Here is a 22290-nt window from a genome sequence, read left to right as displayed (position 1 = left end):
ATACTGGAAACACAAAAGACGAAAAGAAATCTAAGCATATCATTGCAAAAAATCATCAAATCACCAAGGAAGAGAATAACAGAGGAATTACAAAACACCAAGAAAACAAATAACAAAATAGCAATCATAAGTCCACATTCATCAACAATTACCTTAAATGTAAATGGACTAAACTCTAAAATCAAAGACACAGAGTGGCTAAATGAATTTTAAAAAATCCAACTATATGCTGCCTACAAGAGACTCACTTCAGCTTTAAGGACACACCCAGACTGGACGGAAATAATGGAAAAAGATATTCCGTGAAAACAGAAGCCAAAAGAAATCAGGGGTAGCTAAATTTTTATCAGAAAAAATAAACTTTAAGCCAAAGACTGTAACAAGAGACAAAAAAGAGAATAATATAATTATACAAGATCAATTCATAAGGAGGATAAAACATTTGTAAACAGTTTTATACCCAACATGAGAGAACCTAAATTTATAAAGCAAATATTAATAGAACTAAAGGGAGAAAAAGACAGTAATATAATAACGGTAGGGAACTTTGTTTGATACCCCCCCCCTTTTTTTTTTTTTTTTTGCGGTACGCGGGCCTCTCACTGTTGTGGCCTCCCCCACTACGGAGCACAGGCTCCGGACGCGCAGGCTCAGCAGTCATGGCTCATGGGCCCAGCCGCTCCGTGGCATGTGGGATCTTCCCAGACCGGGGAATGAACCCGTGTCCCCTGCATCGGCAGGCGGACTCTCAACCACTGCGCCCCCAGGGAAGCCCTGATACCCCATTTTGAACAACTGATCATCTGAATAGAAAATAAATGAGGAAACATTGGACTTGAACTACATATTAGACCAGATGAACTCGAAGACATTTACAGAAAATTCCATTCAAAAGCAGCAGAATACACATTATTCTCAAGTGCACATGGGACCCTCTCCAGCAGAGATCATATGTTAGGTCACAAAACAAGGCTTTATAAATTTAAGAAGATTGAAGTCATATCAAGTATCTTTTTTGACCAGAATGGTATGCAACTAAAGTTCAACTACAAAAAGAAGAAAACTAGAAAATTCAAAAATGTGCAGATTAAACAACACATTCCTGAAAATCCAATGGGTAGAGGAAGAAACGAAAACAGAAATCAAAAAGTATCTTGAGAGGAATGAAAGTGGAAACACAAAATATCAAAACATGGGATGGGGCTTCCCTGGTGGCGCAGTGGTTGAGAGTCCGCCTGCCGATACAGGGGACACAGGTTCGTGCCCCAGTCCGGGACGATCCCACATGCCGCAGAGCGGCTGGGCCCGTGAGCCATGGCCACTGAGTCTGCGCATCCGGAGCCTGTTCTCCGCAACGGGAGAGGCCACAACAGTGAGAGGCCCGCGTACCGCAAAAAAAAAAAAAAAAAACATGGGATGCAGCAAAAGCAGTTCTAAAAGGAAATTCATAGCAATAAATGCTTACATTAGGAAAGAAGATTCTTGGATTGGAAGAATCAATATTGTCAAAATGCCTATACTACCCAAGGCAATGTACAGATTCAATGCAATCCCTATCAATTTACCAATGGCATTTTTCACGGAACTAGTACAAAAAATTTTTACATTTATATGGAGACACAAAAGACCTGTGTGGAGACACAAAAGACGGAGCTGGAGGAATCAGGCTCCCTGACCTCAGGCTATACTACAAAGCTACAGTACTCAAAACAGTATGGTACTGGCACAAAAACAGAAATATAGATCAATGGAACAGGATAGAAAACCCAGAAATAAACCCACGCACCTATGGTCAATTAATCTAAGACAAAGGAGGCAAGAATATACAATGGAGAAAAAACAGTCTCTTCAATAAGTGGTTCTGGGAAAACTGGACAGCTACATGTAAAAGAATGAAATTAGAACATTCTCTAACACCACACACGAAAATAAACTTAAAATGGATTAAAGAGCTAAATGTAACATTGGACACTATAAAACTCTTAGAGGAAAACATAGGTAGAACACTCTTTGACATAAATTGCAGCAATATCTTTTTTGATACACCTCCTAGAGTAATAAAAATAAAAACAAAAATAAACAAATCGGACCTAGTTAAACTTAAAAGCTTCTGCACAACAAAGGAAACCATAAACAAAATGAAAAGAAAACCCACAGAATGGAAGAAAATATTTGCAAACAAAGTGACCAACCAGAGATTAATCTCCAAAATATACAAAGAGCTCATTCAGCTCTGTCAAAAAAACAAACAGGGAATTCCCTGGTGGTCCAGTGGTCAGGACTCCACACTTTCACTGCCAAGGGCACAGGTTCAATTCCTGATCGGGGAACTAAGATCCCGCAAGCTGCATGGCACGGGGAAAAAAAAATCGAAAAATGGGTGGAAGATCTAAATAAACATTTCTCCAAAGAAGACATACAGATGGCCATAAAGCACATGAAAAGATGCTCAACATCACTAATTATCAGAGAACCGCAAATCAAAACTACAATGAGGACCTCATATCAGTCAGAATGGCCATCATCAAAAAGTCCACAAACAATAAATGCTGGAGAGGGTGTGGAGAAAAGGGAACCCTACTACTCTGTTGGTAGGAATATAAATTAGTACAGCCACTATGGAGAACAGTATGGAAGTTCCTTAAGAAACTAAAAATAGAGCTACCATATGATCCAGTAATCCCACTCCTGGGCATACATCTGGAGAAAACCATGCTTTGGAAGAATACATGCACCCCAATGTTCACTGCAGCACTGCTTACAATAGCCAAGACATGGAAGCAACCTAAATGTCCGTCGACAGATGAATGGATAAAGAAGATGTGGCACACATACACAAGGGAATATTACTCAGCCATGAGAAAGAATGAAATAATGCTACTGGCAGCAACATGGATGGACGTGGAGATTATCATACTAAGTGAAGTAAGTCAGACAGAGAAAGACAAATATCATTGATGTCGCTTATATGTGGAATCTTAAAAAAAATGACACAAATGAACTTATTTACAAAACAGATTCATAGACTTAGAGAACAAAGTTATGGTTACCAGCAGGGAAGGGTTGGGGGGAGGGAGAGACTGGGAGTTTGGAATTGACATGTACACACTGCTATATTTAAAATAGATAACCAACAGGGACTTACAGTTCCCTGTATAGCACAGGGAACTCTTTTCAATATTCTGTACTAACCTAAATGGGAAAAGAATTTGAAAGAGTAGATATATATGTATAACTGAATCACTTTGCTGTACACCTGAAAGTAACACAACATTGGTAATCAACTATACTCCAATATAAAATGAAAATTTTTTTAAAAAGATAAGAGTAACAAGTGTTGGTGAGGGTATGGAGAAAAGGGAACACTTTTGCACTGTTGGTGGGAACATAATTGATTCAGTCACTATGGAAAACATTACGGAAGTTCCTCAAGAAATTAAAAATAGAACTACCAGGCTTGCCTGGTGGCGCAGTGGTTGAGAATCCGCCTGCCAATGCAGGAGACACAGGTTCGAGCCTTGGTCCAGGAAGATTCCACATTCTGCGGAGCAACTAAGCCCGTGTGCCACAACTACCGAGCCTGGGCTCTAGAGCCTGTGCTCTAGAGCCCGCAAGCCACAAAGACTGAAGCCCACATGCCTAGAGCCCGTGCTCTGCAGCAAGAGAAGCCACTGCAATGAGAAGCCCACGCACAGCAATGAAGACCCAACACAGCCAAAAATAAATAAAATAAATAAATTTATAAATTAAAAAAAAAAGAACCAGCTTCTGGGTATATATCCAAAGGAAATGAAATCAGCATCTCAAAGAGATATCTGTACTCCATGTTCATTGCAGCACTGTTCACAATTGCCAAGGTACGGTAACAACCTATGCATCCACCATGCAATCTCAAGGGACTCCAAAGACCTAAAATAATTTTGAAAAAGAAGAACAAAGTTGGAGGACTCCAACTTCCTGATTTCAAAACTTATTACAGTCATAAGAAGAATGTGGTACTGGCACAAAGACAATCATATAGAACAGACAAATAGAAAAGAAAGCCCAGAAATAAACCCTCAGACACATCATCAAATGATTTTGACAAGAGTGCCACAACCATTCAATGGAGAAAGGACAGCCTTTTCAACAAATGATGTTGGGAAAATTGGATATCCACATGCGAAAAAATGAAGTTGGGGGCTTCCCTAGTAGTCCAGTGGTTAAGCCTCAGCCCTTTCACTGCAGGAACGTGGGTTCAATCCCTGGTCAGGGAAATTCCACGTGCCACAAGGTGCGGCCAAAAAAAATTTTTTTTTCTTAATTAAACAAAATTCTTAAAAATGAGATATGGCTTCCCTGGTGGTGCAGTGGTTAACAATCTGCCTGCCAATGCAGGGGACATAGGTTCGAGCCCTGGTCCGCTAAGATCCCACATACTGTGGAGCAACTAAGCCCATGTGCCACAACTAGTGAGCCTGTGCTCTAGAGTCCACAAGCCACAACTACTCAGCCCACATGCCACAAGTACTGAAGCCTGTACGCCTAGAGCCCATGCTCCGCAACAAGAGAAGCCCCCACTTGCCACAACTAGAGAAAGCCTGCGCACAGCAATGAAGACCCAACGCAGCCAAAAATAAATAAAATTCAAAAAAAAAAAAACGGGATAGAAAAAGAGTACGTTTTTAAATAGGTTCTTGGAGAGACAAAATGACACATGGAATGGTTACCCATTCACTGAGACTTTAGTGAAAGAAATAAGAACTATTTCAGATATAGATTAGAAAGGTTTTATAACTCTGGGAGCTACTAATTAAGTAAATTACACTGATAGCTTTCATTTTTTCTGTGAAGCATAAGATATAGTCATCTGCTAAGCAGAAAGCGCGAGGAGAAAATAGAAGATTCAAAAATAAACATTTACTTGGGTCATTTTTGCCCAACACTGTAAAATGTAAAGTTTGACTATAAGTGAAGCTGATTGTGCAAGATAAATTTGAACTTTCCTCAAATTCACTCAGGGCAAAAGATTAAATAAATGTATCATTTTGGAAAAAATGGCATGATAGATAATTAACTTGTGATACATAACTTTTGTTCAAATTCAGTTTAATCAGAAGTGGATTTGGGAAATGAGAAGACATATTTAATAGCTTCATCCAAATAAACAGAAGATCCAAATTTCTCTTGCTTGCAATTATACACCCCCCAACACACACAAAGTAACTCAAATTATCTTGTTGCATTGATTAGCTATATTTTAGCAAGTAAAGGTAATTCCCTGAATTTCAATGTTAACACACAAAATGTCTAAAAAATTCAACCTTTTGACTTTTCATCACTGGTCTGCTGAATTCAAATGCCCAATATCATAGGCATTATTACAGAGAAGCTAAACTTTTCTCAGGTAAAACTGTATAATAGCATATTGTGTGAAAGATATAAAATGCTGGAATTATGTTGAGTTTATGCTGTCCTCAAAATTAGTTGATTTTTTGGAAATATTTGTGTATTTCCCAAGAGATTTTATTCTGCCTTTACAATTTGGCATCATGACAAATCAGTATATCAGACTCAACTTCACATATATGAAAACATTCAGCACCAGAAAGATCTAAAAAGCAATAATCACCTTAGGTGGTTGAATTGAAAGAACAAAGAAAATACATGCTAATTCTGATTACCAATCCTAGGTTCTTTTCACTATCCCAATTAACTTCACATTCAAAGAGTACATTTGCCTTAGAACATGATGGAAAATAGCAAAGAGGTGAATAACTTCAAAGTGAATATAAACCATCTGAAATATATGATAAAAGACTCAACAGCATTATTCTAAAATAGAATTAACTATAGTTCTAATTAATTTATAAGACTGTGTTCCATACTTTTCTGTCTCTGAATCCAGAACGTTTCTTCTTTTTCTCTTCTGGATAAGGCTCAAGACAAATACCTGAAGCCTTTTTTTCGTGGTTACAATCTTCCCCTTCATCTTTACTCTTCCCTTTATCACCAAGTTCACTCTTTAGGTTGCTTACAGATGGTGGAGATTGTGCAAGGGCCCTGGATATGCAAAAAAAAAAATCTATCAATCAAGAAAGTCCATCATATTAAACAAATAAAGATTTTCAGATAAAGCTTAGCAGGACCAACAGCAATGAAATTCATGAAAAGTTCTACATGAAAAGGTTCCTCAAAAAATTAAAAATAGAACTAACATATGATCCAGCAATCCCACTTCTGGTTATATACCCAAAAGAATTGAAAGCAGGGTCATTCAGAGATTTTTGCACACTCACGTTAATAGCAGCATTATTCACAATAGCTAAAACGTGGAAGCAACCCAAATGTATATTGATAGATAAATGGATAAAGGGAATATGGTATATCTGTATAATAGAATAATATTCAGCCTTAAATATAAAGGATATGACACCAAAAGCACAGGCAACAAAAACAAAAACAGGCAGGATTATATGACACTAAAAACCTTCAGCAGAGCAAAGGAAATAATCAACAAAATGAAAAGACCATCTACACAATGGAAGAAAATATTTGCAAACCATATATTTAATAAAGGGTTAATATTTAAAATGTACAAAAGGAACTCTTACAACACAATAGCAACAAAATAAATAACCTGATTAAAGGTGTTCAACATCAATAATCATCAGGGAAGTGCAAATCAAAACCACCATGAGATATCACCTCACACCTGGTAGGATGGCTTTGCTCAAAAACAAACAAATAACAAAACAAAAACCCAAAAGATAACAAGTGTAGGCAAGCATGTGGAGAAAAGGGATGGCTGGTACACTGTAGGTGAGAAAGTAAACTAATACAGCCACTATGGGAAACAGTATGGAGGATACTCAAAAAACTAACAATAGAATGTGTTAGTTTTCTAACTAGAATATGATTAAGCAATCCCACTTCTGGTTACACATCACAAGGAACTGAAATCGGGATCTCAAAGAGATATATACACTCTCATGTTCAGTGCAGTATTATTCACAGTAGCCAAGATGTGGGAGAAACCTAAATTTCTATCAATCAACACAGAATTTGCAAACGAAGTGACTGACATGGGATTAATCTCCAAAACATACAAACAACTCATGCAGCTCACTATCAAAAAAACAAACAACCCGGGACTTCCTGGAGGTCCAGTGGTTAAGACTCTGTGCTTCCATCACAGGGGGCAGGCACGGGTTCGATCCCTGGTCAGGGAACTGAGCTCCCACATGCCACATGGTGGGGAGAAAAAAAAAAAAGTATCTCTTTAAAAAAAAAAAACCAAACAGCTCAAGAAAAAAATGGGCAGAAGATCTAAAGAGACATTTCTCCAAAGAAAACATCCAGATGGGCAACAGGCACATGAAAAGATGTTCAACATCACTAATTATTAGAGAAATGCATATCAAAACTACAATGAGGTATCACCTCACACCGGTCAGAATGGCCATCATCAAAAAACTTACAAACAATAAATACTGGAGAAGGTGTGGAGGAAAGGGAACCCTCCTACACTGTTGGTGGGAATGTAAATTGGTACAGTCACTACGGAGAACAGTATGGAGATTCCTTAAAAAACTAAAAATAGAGCTACCATATGATCCAGCAATTCCACTCCTGGCATATATCTGGAGAAAACCATAATTCGAAAGGATACATGCACCCCAATGTTCACTGCAGCACTATTTACAATAGCCAAGACGTGGAAGCAACCTAAATGTCCATCAACAGAGGAATGGATAAAGAAGATGTGGTATATATATACAATGAAATATTACTCAGCCATGAAAAAGAATGAAATAACGCCATTTGCAGCGACAAGGATGGACCTACAGATTGTCATACTGAGTGAAGTAAGTCAGACAAAGAAAGACAAATATCATATGATATCGCTTATACATGGAATCTAAAAAAAAGGGTACAAACGAACCTATTTACAAAACAGAAATTGAGTCACAGATGTAGAAAACAAACTTATGGTTACCAAGGGGGAAAGTGGGGAAAGGCATAAATTGGGAGACTGGGACTGACATATACACACTACTATATATAAAATAGATAACTAATAAGAACCTACTGTATAAAACTGAAGTATAGTTGATGTACACTAAGTTACAGGTATACAAAACAGTGATTCACAATTTTTAAAGATTATACTGCAGGATGGTGAATTTTATGTTATACATATTTTTTACCACCACCACAACAAAAAATGCACTGAAAGAAGAAATGTGAGACCAAAAGAATCACAAACAGGTATTTAGATAAAAACTTGCACTTGAAAGAAAATTCTACGTGAAGACAAATCATCTGATGGGCTTCCCGTGTTCATTCTATTATGAACAGCAAGAAAAAAACTGGAAGTTCAGTAAAGGCCCCTTGGGCTAACTAGAGATTGAAACTGATAATCTATTCTATAAAGATTTTCCCTACTTACTCAGCCAAGGTAATGACTCTATTCCTTCAAACTCCTAAACTATTTAGTGACTGAACCTTAACATGTAATTTAGGCTGGTTTTACAAGACCTTCACTGTGCTTACCACCCTCTGGTTTAGTGAAAAGGACTAAAGGCATTACTAAGACTCTATTGGCAAAATTTGTAGAGGCCCTACAAATACCTTGGCCAAAGCACTGTCACTGGTCCTTCTAAATCTCAGATCCACCCCTTTTGGAACTCATAAACTCTCACCCTTTGAAACAGTCATAGGATGCCCAATGCACTTGTCTCCTGCTTCTTCTGACCCACAACTGATAAAAGAAGAGATACTCCAATATTCCAAAGACCTAATTGCTTCTATTAGAAATAATCATGCTTTGGTAAAGCAATCTTTTCACAGTGCACTGCTTGGAGATGAAGACCTTAAGCATCACACCTTGCACCTGGAGATTCTGTCTACTGGAAAAGACACCTCCAGAAGAACTCTCTTCAAGCTTGCTGGAGAGGCCTCTATCGGGTACTGCTAACCAACCCTTGTGCTGCCAAACTCCAAGGAAGAGACTATTAGAATCACGTCACAAACCTAAAGAAAGTGCCAAACCCTGACTGGACCTGCACATCATCTGGTGACCTGAAACCAAAGATTTCCTGAAATTGAAGGAGACAACATCTGATGAGACAGCTATCCCAAGATATCTGAACAAGGCCTGTTGGAAATGTGTTGCTGAAACCTTTAATGATGACAATGTTTCAGATGATTTCCAATGTCTATGATCTTGGTAACAGTGAACTTCAGATAAAATGTGCATGAGAGTTCTCCCTCTTACACCTCCTTGTTACTCAAATGTGACCTCAACAGTTTTCCAATCTATGCACTTCCTCTCCAACATGAGACATTAGACGCAGGAAAGTTCCTCCCTGGCACTGAAATATGAAAACTCACTGACAGTAGAAAACCTGATTCTTGATCAGCAATGCTTTCAGAGAAAGGTCTTGGTCAAAAGGGGGAAATGTAAAAAATTAATAAACAGAAGCCTCAATTAGAGTCAGGGGGAGCTCTCACACTCTGTGATGATAGCAGAGCCCAACCGGAAGAAGGACACCTCTTCTTTCCTGACAAGAACTCAGCCAATAAAAAGCCATGGACTCTTTGTTTATTATACCCCTCCCAACTTCTTTTTCACCCTATAAAAGACAAGCAGACCTTGAAGCAGAATATTTCCTATTTGTTGCTTTGACATGGTAGCCTAATTCCCTGAAACATCTTATTTCATAGACAAATATTATCAATGTCAAATGATTTAGCAAAGAAATTTCGATACAAAGTCAAGCCAGAAATCAATCCCTTTTAGATAACAGAGACAACTGGAAGAATAAAAGTACATGCAGGAACAGGATGCTCAGATAACACTCACCTCTTCCACAAGAGACCAGTACTTGCAGTTACTGCAGAGGCTCCAAGAAAAGCCACCATCATCAGCCGTCGCCTGATCTGGGTGGGCTGTGATGCTCCATGGTACCATCGAGAGCCCACTGCCAGCTCTGCTAATGCAGAAAGAGAGTTAAGACGAAACATCCTGTGGACAAAAAGTAGAAATGTTATTCCTAGCTGGTGGCAGTGACAGTGATGATGATGACAATAACAGTATTAACATCACCAACAAATACTAAGTACTTAATGGCAGAAAGTATTCTAAACACTTGGCAATACTATGTATTATCCCATTTAATCCTCAGAACAATCTGATGAGAAAAGTACTACTACTTATAAACCTTATACATCAGTCAAGGTACAATTAGAAGAAACCACATGGTAATTTAAACAGGGAAAATTTAATATAAAGCATTATTAATTACAACAGGCAACTAAGTACTAAGGGGTAAAGAGACATTAGATACAGGGAGCAGTCACTACTTAAAGGGCTGTTGCAGAGCAACAAAAAAGGAATAAATCTGTAAACGGGCCACTCCCAACAGGGTTGAGATACGGACACTCTGGTGAGGACGCAGCCATGGATGTCAGAGAAATTTACTAAAGTGCTACACCAAAAGAACTCACTGTAAAGCCATCTACAGGTGACTGAAGGAGAAACAGACATTTCTTCTTGATTATATGACTTTTTGTAGTGGCAGTTCATTCAGATCACACAAAGTATCCATACTTCTCCCCTCTGATTTTCTCAAAGCATAGTTTATTTCTTCCTGATTTAAATTACCTTGCACATTGTATGCATATTCACATATTCACATATTTGTTCATACATAACTTTGCCTCCCCCAACCCCCAACATACACAATTGGTTCTGAGCTTTCTTTAAGGCCAAAATTATTCTTTTCCTCTTTGAAAACACACAGTCTAACACAGAGCCCGTTACATTACAGCTGCTTAAAATATTTAATTATTTTACTTTAACATGAAAAATATCAAGTTGCAAATTATACAGGTACTGGCTCTGAACATTTAAGTACATTTCTCAACCCCAATACACTAAGAAAACTATTTCTTTTATTGTTTGGGTTCAGGTCAAGTTAGACTATTTAGCTGTCTCCTAACATCACCGAGGTGGTTACTGATTCTTCTCTGGGACCTATACCTATAATCTCTTAAGTAAACCTTTCTCCTAGCCTCCTTCATTCAACCTAGGTCCAATGCCAAAGTTGGAGCTAAATCTTGCCCTTAAAGATAAAGTGGAAAATAATTAATTTTTTCTCCTATATGCTATGACCTAAGCTTCAGCACCACAATTCTTACATCCCTTCCAATCCTAGAAATCACCTCATTTTATTGCACATATTCTAGCAAATTCCAGCACCAAGGAGATTGTCTTTTATGTTTTCTTCCATCCGTCGACTTCTGATTCATTTTTAAATTAACATTTTCCAAACCCACAAGTGTGTTCATACATAGCATTGCTTTCGTCTGTAACAAAGACAAGCACAACTAAAACATTCATATCTGGAGAAAACATTATTCATCATTGACAAGAGAAAGAAAAGAGCATTTGAAAGTTCTCAATGTGAAAGACAAATAACATAACCAGTTCAAAAGCTGAACTAGGCAAGGGGTATAAGGCTGGAAGATAAGTTTACAACATCTGATCAGATATGGAGAATATATAAATGATCAACTAGGAAAGCCGTGATCACTTGAGAAGATCCTTTGAATGCTGGACTGAGAATCTTGATCACATATACAACAAACAGGGAGGCACTGAAGTCCTTAAAAGGAAAATATCATGATGTAAACATTTTAATAAGAATTCCAATCTATCTAATAGCAGTGAATAGAATAAACTACAAAGAACCATAGGCAGAGAGAGCTAACAGGGAAGTAATGAGTACAGTCAGAGGCAGCTAATAACCAAAAGTATTGTGATGAGCACCTAGATCAAGATGGGTAAGTATAGAAACCAAAAATAAAATAAATTAAAATTTTCCAAAGAGAAACAAAACTATCAGATATCAGTGTTTGACATACATCAATATCTAACTGCATTGGAATTCCCTGGTGGTCCAGTGGTTAGGACTCTGCACTTTCACTGCTGAGCGCCCAGGTTCAAGCCCTGGTTGGGGAACTGAGATCCTGCAAGTCATGTGGTGTGGGGGAAAAAAAAAAATCTAACTGCATAGGAGATGTGGAAGACAAAAAGGGGAAAGAAATTAAAATAATGACAACCCTAAGGAATATGGTAGAAAGTGAAATGGAATAGGAATCCAATGACCCAAGATCTAGTCTCAACTCTACTACTAAACAGTTATGCACAAAGGAAGTTCATCTCTCCTCCTCAGAGAAGAGTATACCCATTGATGAGAGAACTGCCTACAGGAGCTTTAGGGTTTCTTTTATCTCTTTAATGTTCTCATACCTCTGGTGAAAAAAGGTATGGCAAAATTTAATCTATTTCAATTCGGGGGGAGGGACTAAGACCATATCATATATTCAAGATTTATTAGCTTTGAGAATCCATATCTGTATGCTTTGGCTCCAGAGAATTTTAAACTTTGGAGGTCCTGAGTTATACTAACATTCCACTTACATTTGATGTTGTAATTCAAATGTTACTGTCTACATCTCATTTCACCACTGGTTTTAATCTCATTCCCCAAAGTACACATCAATATATATCTAGTCATCTTCCCTAGTGTAATTTCCAATAGATGCCAAGTAAACAGAGGGAAAAAATTATCCCACTGAGAACAGGCTCTATTATAATTTAATTCTCAGCTTTGTACTGAAGAAATAGTGTACTAGTTGAATGTGTTAATTTTTGATGAGAGACCGTTTAAACAGATTTAAGGAGATCAGCTTTCCAACTGAGTCTGGAAAACTGAATAGGCCAACTGGCAGCAGTTATGCAGTAATGAAGATTAACATGCACATTTATGACATGGATTAAATTAAATCAAAACCAGTGCATTTTTCTCTTTCCTAACAGTCCCCATCCTTCTCCCAAAAAAAGGCATGCCTCAAAAAAATAGCTTTGATTGAAACTGAAAAAAAAGATGAAGAGGTATTTCTAATCAAGAAATGTCAAGAGAAGCAAGTAAAAGATAATCTTGTTACCAAAGAAAAGTGTTATCTATCCAACAAGAAACAGAACAAGTTGTTTTTTTAAAAAAAAAAAACAAAAAACCTGTAACAGTATATCACTGCTGTGTTTCTATACCTATTATTTTTAAACTATCATGCTTAATGTATTGATTTTGGTAACTTTCAAAGGGTCACAGAACCAGAAAATCACTTAATTCAACACCCTTATTTTACAGGGGAAGCAACTAAGATCTAGATAAGTTATGTAGTTTACTCATAGCTAATTAGTACAAAAACCTACAACAGATCCCAAAATTCTTGATTCCCAAATAAATAACGTAAGGGAGGGAAACCTTTTCAAAACTGTTCGCAGAAAAATAAATATAATAGCCACACTTCAAAAGGAGATCAAGTGTCCAATTACAGAAAGATAAACAATGTTATAATGACAGAATACAATGTAATATAAATATTAAAAATGATAACCATTAAAAAGTATTAAAATAATATTTCACAAAATAACAGTTGGGCTAAAGATATAAAAAGTTGAAAAACAGAAGTAAACATGGCTCTATAATCTATGAAAAGATACTTAATATCACACATAATAAGACAATGCAAATTAAAACTATATTGACAAACAGTTTTTCACTCATTAAGCTGGCAAAATCCAAAAGTTTTAAAACATACTAGTTGGCAATGCTGTAGAAATGGCACTGCTGAGGAATGTGTAAATTGGCACAATCTACAGAGGGCAATTTGGTAATATCCATCAAAATCACCTATATAAACTGCATATATTGACCTAGCAATTCCACTTCTGATATAATATGCTATTGATATACTTGCACACCTTTGAAACTACACACACAAACATTCATTGCAACATGGCTTGTAACAAACAGCAAAAGACTAAAAACCACCCCAGTGATCATCAAGAGAGAACTGGTTACACTACGATAAATATCAATATATACAAGGCAATACCACATAGCAACAAAAAGAAAATGAAAAAACTATGTATAGATTTGGGAAGATTTTCAAGATATACTGTTATCTTAATAAAGCAAGGTGTGGGACAACATATATAGTATGCTACCTTTCATGTAAAAAGAGGGGAAACAAGAATGAGTATGTTCTTATTAATTAATTCTGGAAGGACACACAAAATAGTAATAGCAATAGTGCCGGTGGGGGTGGGAGATGGGTGAGATATGAGACAGGGAGATTTTTTTTTAACATCTTTATTGGACTGTAATTGCTTTACAATGGTGTGTTAGTTTCTGCTCTAGAACAAAGTGAATCAGCTATATATATACATATATCCCCATATTTCCTCCCTCTTGAGTCTCCCTCCCAACCTCCCTATTCCGCCCCTCTAGGTGGTCACAAAGCACTGAGCTGATCTCCCTGTGCTATGCAGCTGCTTCCCACTAGCTATCTATTTTACATTGGGTAGTATATACAAGTCCATGCCACTCTCCCACTTCATCCCAGCTTACCCTTCCCTCTCCCCATGTCCTCAAGTCCATTCTCTACATCTGCATCTTTATTCCTGTCCTGCCCCTAGGTTCTTCATAACCACGATTTTTTTAAGATTCCATACATATGTGTTAGCATACAGTATTTGTTTTTCTCTTTCTGACGTACTTCACTCTGTATGAGTCTCTAGATTCATCCACGTCTCTACAAATGACCCAATTTCGTTCCTTTTTATGGCTGAGTAATATTCCATTGTATATATGTACCAAATCTTCTTTATCCATTCGTCTGTCGATGGGCATTTAGGTTGCTTCCATGACGTGGCTATTGTAAACAGTGCTGCAATGAACATTGAGGTGCATGTGTCTTTTTGAGTTATGGTTTTCTCTGGGTATATGCCCAGTAGTGGGATTGCTGGGTCATATGGTAGTTCTATTTTTAGTTTTTTAAGGACCCTCCATACTGTTCTCCATAGTGGCTATAACAATTTACATTCCCACCAACAGTGCAAGAGGGTTCCCTTTTCTCCACACCCTGTCCAGCATTTGTTGTTTGTAGATTTTCTGATGATGCCCATTCTAACTGGTGTGAGGTGATACCTCATTGTAGTTTTGATTTGCATTTCTCTAATAATTAGTGATGTTGAGCAGCTTTTCATGTGATTCTTGGCCATCTGTATGTCTTCTTTGGAGAAATGTCTATTTAGGTCTTCTCCCCATTTTTGGATTGGGTTGTCTGTTTTTTTAATATTGAGCTGCATGAGCTGTTTATGTATTTTGAAGATTAATCCTTTGTCCATTGATTCATTTGCAAATATTTTCTCCCATTCTGAGGGTTGCCTTTTTGTCTTGTTTGTAGTTTCCTTTGTTTTGCAAAGGCTTTTAAGTTTCATTAGGTCCCATTTGTTTATTTTTGTTATTATTTCCTTTACTCTAGGAGGTGGATCAAAAAAGATCTTTCTGTGATTAAGTCAAAGAGTGTTCTTCCTATGTTTTCCTCTAAGAGTTTTATAGTGTCCAGTCTTACATTTAGGTCTCTAATCCATTTTGAGTTTATTTTTGTGTATGGTGTTAGGGAGTGTTCTAATTTCATTCTTTTACATGTAGCTGTCCAGTTTTCCCAGCACCACTTATTGAAAAGGCTGTCTTTTCTTCATTGTATATTCTTGCCTCCTTTATCAAAGGTGACCATATGTGTGTGGGTTTATCTCTGGGCTCTCTATCCTGTTCCATTGATCTATATTTCTGTTTCTGTGCCAGTACCATACTGTCTTGATTACTGTAGCTTTGTAGTATAGTCTGAAGTCAGGGAGCCTGACCCCTCCAGCTCCATTGTTCTTTCTCAAGATTGCCCTGGCTATTTGGGGTCTTTTGTGTTTCCATACAAATTGTGAAATTTTTTGTTCTAGTTCTGTGAAAAATGCCATTGATAGTTTGATAGGGACTGCACTGAATCTGTAGATTGCTTTGGGTAGTAGAGTCATTTTCACAATGTTGATTGTTCCAATCCAAGAACATGGTATATCTCTCCATCTGTTTGTATCATCTTTAATTTCTTTCATCAGTGTCTTATAGCTTTCTTCATATAGGTGTTTTGTCTCCTTAGGTAGGTTTATTCCTAGGTATTTTATTCTTTTTGTTGCAATGGTAATGGGAGTGTTTCCTTAATTTCTCTTTCAGAATTTTCATCATTAGTGTATAGGAATGCAAGAGATTTCTGTGCATTAATTTTATATCCTGCTACTTTACCAAATTCATTGATCAGCTTTAGTAGTTTTCTGGTAGCATATGTAGGATTCTCTATGTATAGTATCATGTCATCTGCAAACAGTGACAGTTTTACTTCTTCTTTTCTGATGTGTATTCCTTTTATTTCTTTTTCTTCTCTGATTGCTGTGGCTAAAACTTCCAAAACTATGTTGAATAATAGTGGTGAGAGTGGGCAACCTTGTCTTGTTCCTGATCTTAGTGGAAATGGTTTCAGTTTTTCACCATTGAGGATGATGTTGGCTGTGGGTTTGTCATATATGGTGTTCATTATATTGAGGTAAGTTCCCCCTATGCCTACTTTCTGGAGGGTCTTTATCATAAATGGGTGTTGAATATTGTCAAAAGCTTTTTCAAGATAGGGAGATTTTTATGACATACTATTTCAGTTTTAAAACTATGTTTTTGTATTTTTCCAGACAAACAGACAGTATTTCATGCAAGCATCTTCAGTGAAGTTTAAAGAGAGAATACAAGGTAATATGTGCATGCCAATTAAAATAATGTAAAATATGTGTACCTTTTTAATTTATAAAAAAATTTAGATGATGCAAATAAAATTTAAAGATTACTCCGGGGGAAGAGTTTTACTCAAACTTTTTCATTTGAAGAAAAATAAAGGCGGGCCCAGGTTAATGTTTCATCCTCCTCAGCCAAGAACTGTAATTTGCCAGCCCTATTAGTGGGCTCAGGCCCAATAATGTCTCAGAAATCAACCCGTATCATGGTAAACTTCCCTAGTAAGATAAGCCTTACTTAAATCAAATTCATATCCTGATACTCTGATTACTGGCACATCCTGATTCAACTTACCAAACTATTAGAATTCCAGACCTTATCCTGAGCCTGACTTAATATATCTGCTTGCACTTTCTATGTTATTATGCCTCTGGTATTCATGACCTCTAGCAACTGCACATTTATAGAACAACTGCTTGGCTCTTCCACTCCTGACACTGGCCTACATAAACCTCTTTTGTACTATTTCTGACTGTTACCCAGCACTATTGTTAAAAGCAACATCTGTTAATACTGAGGCCAAAATAAATTTCTGAGATCTACCTAAATTTGGCTATCAACAAAACTTAGACCTCAGTTAACTAAAACTTCAAGGTTTCAAAGTGTTTAGTCTACATGAACTAAGATTCTGAGAAAACAAGGACTGAGTGTCCTTTATATCTGTATTTCTAGACTCTGATACAGCACCTGTCACAGCTAGTATACATAGCTGATGGGTCAGTGCACGCCATGAACCTGGAAATATGTTTGCTCTCTGAGAACCACATTATAAAATCAGCACTACCTGGAGTGCCCACAAGAATTCACTCTAGGGACTTCCCTGGCAGTGGCGCAGTGGTTAAGAATCTGCCTGCCAATGCAGGGGACACGGGTTCGAGCTCTGGTCCGGGAAGATCCCACATGCCGCGGAGCAACTAAGCCCGTGTGCCACAACTATTGAGCCTGAGCTCTAGAGCCGGCAAGCCACAGCTACTGAAGCCTGCGCACCTGGAGCCTGTGCTCCGCAACAAGAGAAGCCACCGCAATGAGAAGCCCGCGCACCACAACAAAGAGTAGCCCCCGCTCGACGCAACTAGAGAAAGCCGGCGCACAGCAACGAAGACCCAACGCGGCTAAAAATAAAAATTAAAAAAAAAAAAAAAAGAATTCACTCTAGTCATCCCAGTGGCAGCTGGATACTAACCATAGAAATGGATTCAGTAGGCCACCAGAGCCTCAGCCATTAAGTTTCTTAATTATACACTTAACTCTCTTTTATTCTATTTCCATGCTCACTAATTTGTACTTCCTATTTACACTGCCTTCAAAGAGAGAACATGTTCAGAAGATGGGAGTTTCTAGTTCTTATGGTAAATTAATAAATTGGCAATCTGCCATCTGGTTTATAATTTTAATCTCCCATGATATTACTCAGTCTAAAGAAGCTCCTCTGAATCCAACCAATTCCAAGGCACTGATAAGATCCAGTTTAAGGACTTCCAAGGTTCAAAGCCAAGGTCTTGGACTATGGTGACATCTTGTCCCTCTGCCTTGTCATTTCATTCAAACTTACACCCCAGTGAGAATTTCTCAAAAGCTTTGTATGGCCAGAGTCATTGAACCTAGGGATCCACACTCACTTTTCCTTCTGCCCAGGGTGTAATCAAGTTAGGGGAAGAGAATAAATGAAGAGTCTAAATAAAGGAAAATCATGGGAATATTGTTTTGCTGGACATGATACAGATTTTTGTGTGGAATAAGCAAGACTACTTGCATTTTTGTTACAATAATAATACAGGAAAACACTTTTATTGTTGAAAATGTTGTTGTAGAGAAATACATAAGAAACTATGTATTCTTTTTCATACATCTGAAATTCCACCACTCTCCCTAAAAGAAAGAAGAGGGAAAATAAGAATGCATATTTGTATATCCCATCAAAGGATATACAGACATACTTCTTTAACTACTACAGAGTATTTTATTCTATGACTGTTCCACTATGACTGTTTAACTATTTGCCAATTAATACAGTAAGGTTGTTTCCATACTTTGGCATTACAAATATAGCTCAGAGACTTTTTTCCCTATGCATTTATTTTTATTCATTGTTATTCAAGTATATCTGTGGGACAGATATCTAAAAATGAAACTGTTAGGTTAAAAGAGTGTGATCGTTTTTAAGTTTTTAAAAAATTTTATTGAAGCATAGTTGATTTACAATGTGTTAATTACTTCTGTACAGCAAAGTGACTCAGAGTTATATATATATATATTCTTTTTCATATTCTTTCCCACTATGATTTGTCACAGGATATTGAATATAGTTCCCTGTGCTATACAGTAGGACCTTGTTGTTTATCCATCCTATATATAATAGTTTGCCTCTGCTAATCCCAACTCCCATTCCTTCCCTCCCCTACCCCCATTTTTGACTTTGATACTGCCAAATTACCCTTCAATACTGACATTCCAATTTACACAGCACCAGCAGTGTATGAGGGTATTCCTTTCCCTGTACTTGCTATTCTCAATCTTTTCCATTTATATGAGATAAAAAATCTAAGTAAGTAAGTTTGATAATATTTGTTTAGTAAATGAGTTTGATAATATTTGTTTACTTTTCAAGAGTTCACCTTTGGTGTTCTGAGGACCATTAGAATATTAAGCTGTATTTATTTTCTTTTGTTCCAGTAATATTCCCAGTCCTTAGGCTTCATTTTTCCTTATTTGCAAAAAAAAATAAAAGGCAGGGGGGTGGGGGCGGCATTTTTTTCACCTAGATTTTTTTAGATATAAAATAGTATGCTTACGTTAGATGTAATATTATCACTATTTCATTCAATGTTATCTTTGAGTAGAATGTTATTTTTATTAAACAACAAAAAGGCTATAACTTCCTTAATCTGAACCATTTCAATATTCTTCGTATTCAATCTGACTGAGCTCCACCAGATCTGACTGGGAAGATTTTTTGCATCTAATATTTTGTTTTCTAATGGCTAGTTATACTTTCAAAATACTTGAATTGATTATCCATTCATCACATTACTGAAAAGAATGATTTAATCTAAACAGTAACAAAGTTCTCAAAAATACCCCTCAAGTGTTTCATCTTCAGACAAGCTAAAATTTACACTTCACACATACTAAAAATTACAGTGTGTCCAATTCAACTGCAGTACAGGGACATAGCTACTTCAGTGTTTCACAACAAAGATGGATGCACTTTTTTTGTATGTACTTTTATGTAATTTATTTTACGAAAGCTACAACCTAGAACAACTTATTAAATACACACTGTGCAGTAGTGCAAACATCAATAAGTGTATTTATTTCACTGATATTTGTAATACTTCTTCTCTGCAAAGGGTGTGTGTTATCCCCAAAGTACATGCAATCTATGAAAGCAATAGTTGCAATGGACATAGGAGAATAAATAACAGGGAAAAAATGAGCATCTCCTATTGCTAAATTTAAGATTTATGGACTTCTGAGAGCAGAATTAAGTAGCTTCGGATTAGCCAGTCAAGTTGTTCCTTGGGCAAACTATAAGGATTATTGTAATTAATATTTTCATAATTGATTTCATATTCATAGTTTATATACCCACAGAGCTCAACAAACTGGGCTTATATGTCTTCATGAAAGCACAAACATGAGGACTGTAACTAATACAATGCACAAAGCCTAATACAATACTTTGGGCATTAGACAGATTTAAAAAGAAATACAATATTTTGAATAATGCCTAATAATTATAAAAACATTGACTATATAATAGGCTATTGGAGTGGAAGTGAGGATAGTGAAGTTTCTGGCTTGGTTTTATTATTGTTTCTAAATGTCTTAACATGACAAACTATTTCTGTGTTACTCCTCTGACCAGCCCCTCTTTATGTTTTATTTTTTAAATTAATTAGTTAATTTATTTATTTTCGCTGTGTTGGGTCTTCGTTGGTGCGCATGGGCTTTCTCTAGTTGCAGTGAGTGGGGGCCACTCTTTCACTGTGGTGCGCAAGCTTCTCACTGCAGTGGCTTCTTTGTTGTGGAGCACAGGTTCTAGGCACGCGAGGTCCAGTAGTTGTGGCATGCGGGCTCAGTAGTTGCGGCGCACAGGCTTAGTTTCTCCGCGGCATGTGGGATCTTCCCGGACCAGGGCTCGAACCCATGTCCCCTGCATTGGCAGGCAGATTCACAACCACGGCGCTACCAGGGAAGCCCGAGGCCCTCTTTAGATGCAAATGAAATCCCATGTCATCCATAAAAGCTATGTAAAATAATTACCACTCTTGATTTCTTCCTCTGAATTCCTGTAGAATTAACATTCTGTACCATATTATGGTACCTTGTTTATTAAATGATTTTCATGTATACCTGCCAACTTGCCAAAGAGACTGCAAATCTAAAGATATGAAGTATATTTTAGGCTTCTTAGTAACCTGAGTGCCGGTTAATAAATCTGAAGTTATTACTAACAGTAATAACAGATATTAATGTTCAATTACACTAGAGTTCATACAGAAAACTTAAGGCCTCTTTCTATCTCTACTACCATCCTGCTATGCGACCAGTAAAAACCTTATCTTCTCTAATAATGCAGGGAGATGCACGGCACAGGTGGTTATACCTAAATCCTTTCTGGCTTTAAGAGTTCATTTCAGAAAAACAAAATGTAAGGATGTTTTGTACTTTTTGGAAGAAAGTCATCCTGAATGGTTATTAATGACATAACATCCTACATTAGCCTCACTGGCTTAAGAAAATTTAATATAATCCAAAATGTCCAATTGTTATTATTTCATTTAAGTCATTAGCTATTTATTGAGCAAGGTACTGTGAGGGTACTGAAAGAGGCACAAAGATGAGCAAGACATAATGTGCCCAAGAACACCTTATAATTTGGTAGTGGACATAAAACAACTATTCAAATAACCATAATGCAACGCAGGAGAAAAGGTAAGAGCTATAAGAACACAGTAACATAGAGTCAAAGGAAAAATTACATTAGGTGGGTAAGTGGAAAGGGCATAAGAAAGGATCCAAGGAAGATTTACTTAGGGTAGGAAAAAGCTAAGCATTCTTTACAAAAGACTTTGAATGCATTATCTTAGAAGCCTTTGTTATTTTACCTGAGGAATGGGATAAGGTACCAGAAATATAATCTTTACTGCACAACTATGACACTTCTAAAAATGCAATAATATATTAGATTTCAATTATGCCAAAATTTTTAAAAACATCTCTATACATTTCTTTTAGATGAAATGAATCAGACTGAAAGTTCTGCAATGAAGACACCAGGATGACTGCCAAAATACAGTAAAGATTAATGTTCACATCTAGAAAAGATGCATTTTCATACCTCAAAGTGACATTAATGACAGCATAAATAAGGAAAGCTCACACTTCAGCTCACTCTGTTCTGAGAAGTGAGTATTTTTCAACAGCAGAGAAAGAGCTATTTTACTGATCTGGGGAATGTAAAGTTAATTTAAGTCACAGAAGTCTCTAACAAGAAAAAAAAAAACCAAAAAACAAAAACCAGTAACTGTAGGCACAAGAATCATCTCACAGAAAT

At 36.9% G+C, this 22290-nt stretch overlaps 1 protein-coding gene across 2 annotated transcripts in view; it reads right to left on the bottom strand.

Moving 5' to 3' along the window:
• Window positions 1-22290, bottom strand: part of MICU1 (mitochondrial calcium uptake 1) — a 212693-nt gene that overhangs the window by 165602 nt on the left and 24801 nt on the right. For both annotated transcript variants that reach the window (XM_060092032.1, XM_060092026.1), the window contains exons 2-3: window positions 9848-10009; window positions 5868-6042 (exon numbers count right to left, since the gene is read on the bottom strand). In XM_060092032.1, coding sequence (XP_059948015.1) covers window positions 5868-6042; window positions 9848-10008 — 336 coding nt within the window. In that variant the 5' untranslated portion in view covers window position 10009. The remainder of the gene's footprint in view (window positions 1-5867; window positions 6043-9847; window positions 10010-22290) is intronic.

This window comes from Mesoplodon densirostris, chromosome 1 (assembly GCF_025265405.1).
Source record: "Mesoplodon densirostris isolate mMesDen1 chromosome 1, mMesDen1 primary haplotype, whole genome shotgun sequence".
NCBI classification, from domain to species: Eukaryota; Metazoa; Chordata; class Mammalia; order Artiodactyla; family Ziphiidae; genus Mesoplodon; species Mesoplodon densirostris.
This window is presented reverse-complemented; position numbering and strand designations above follow the sequence as displayed.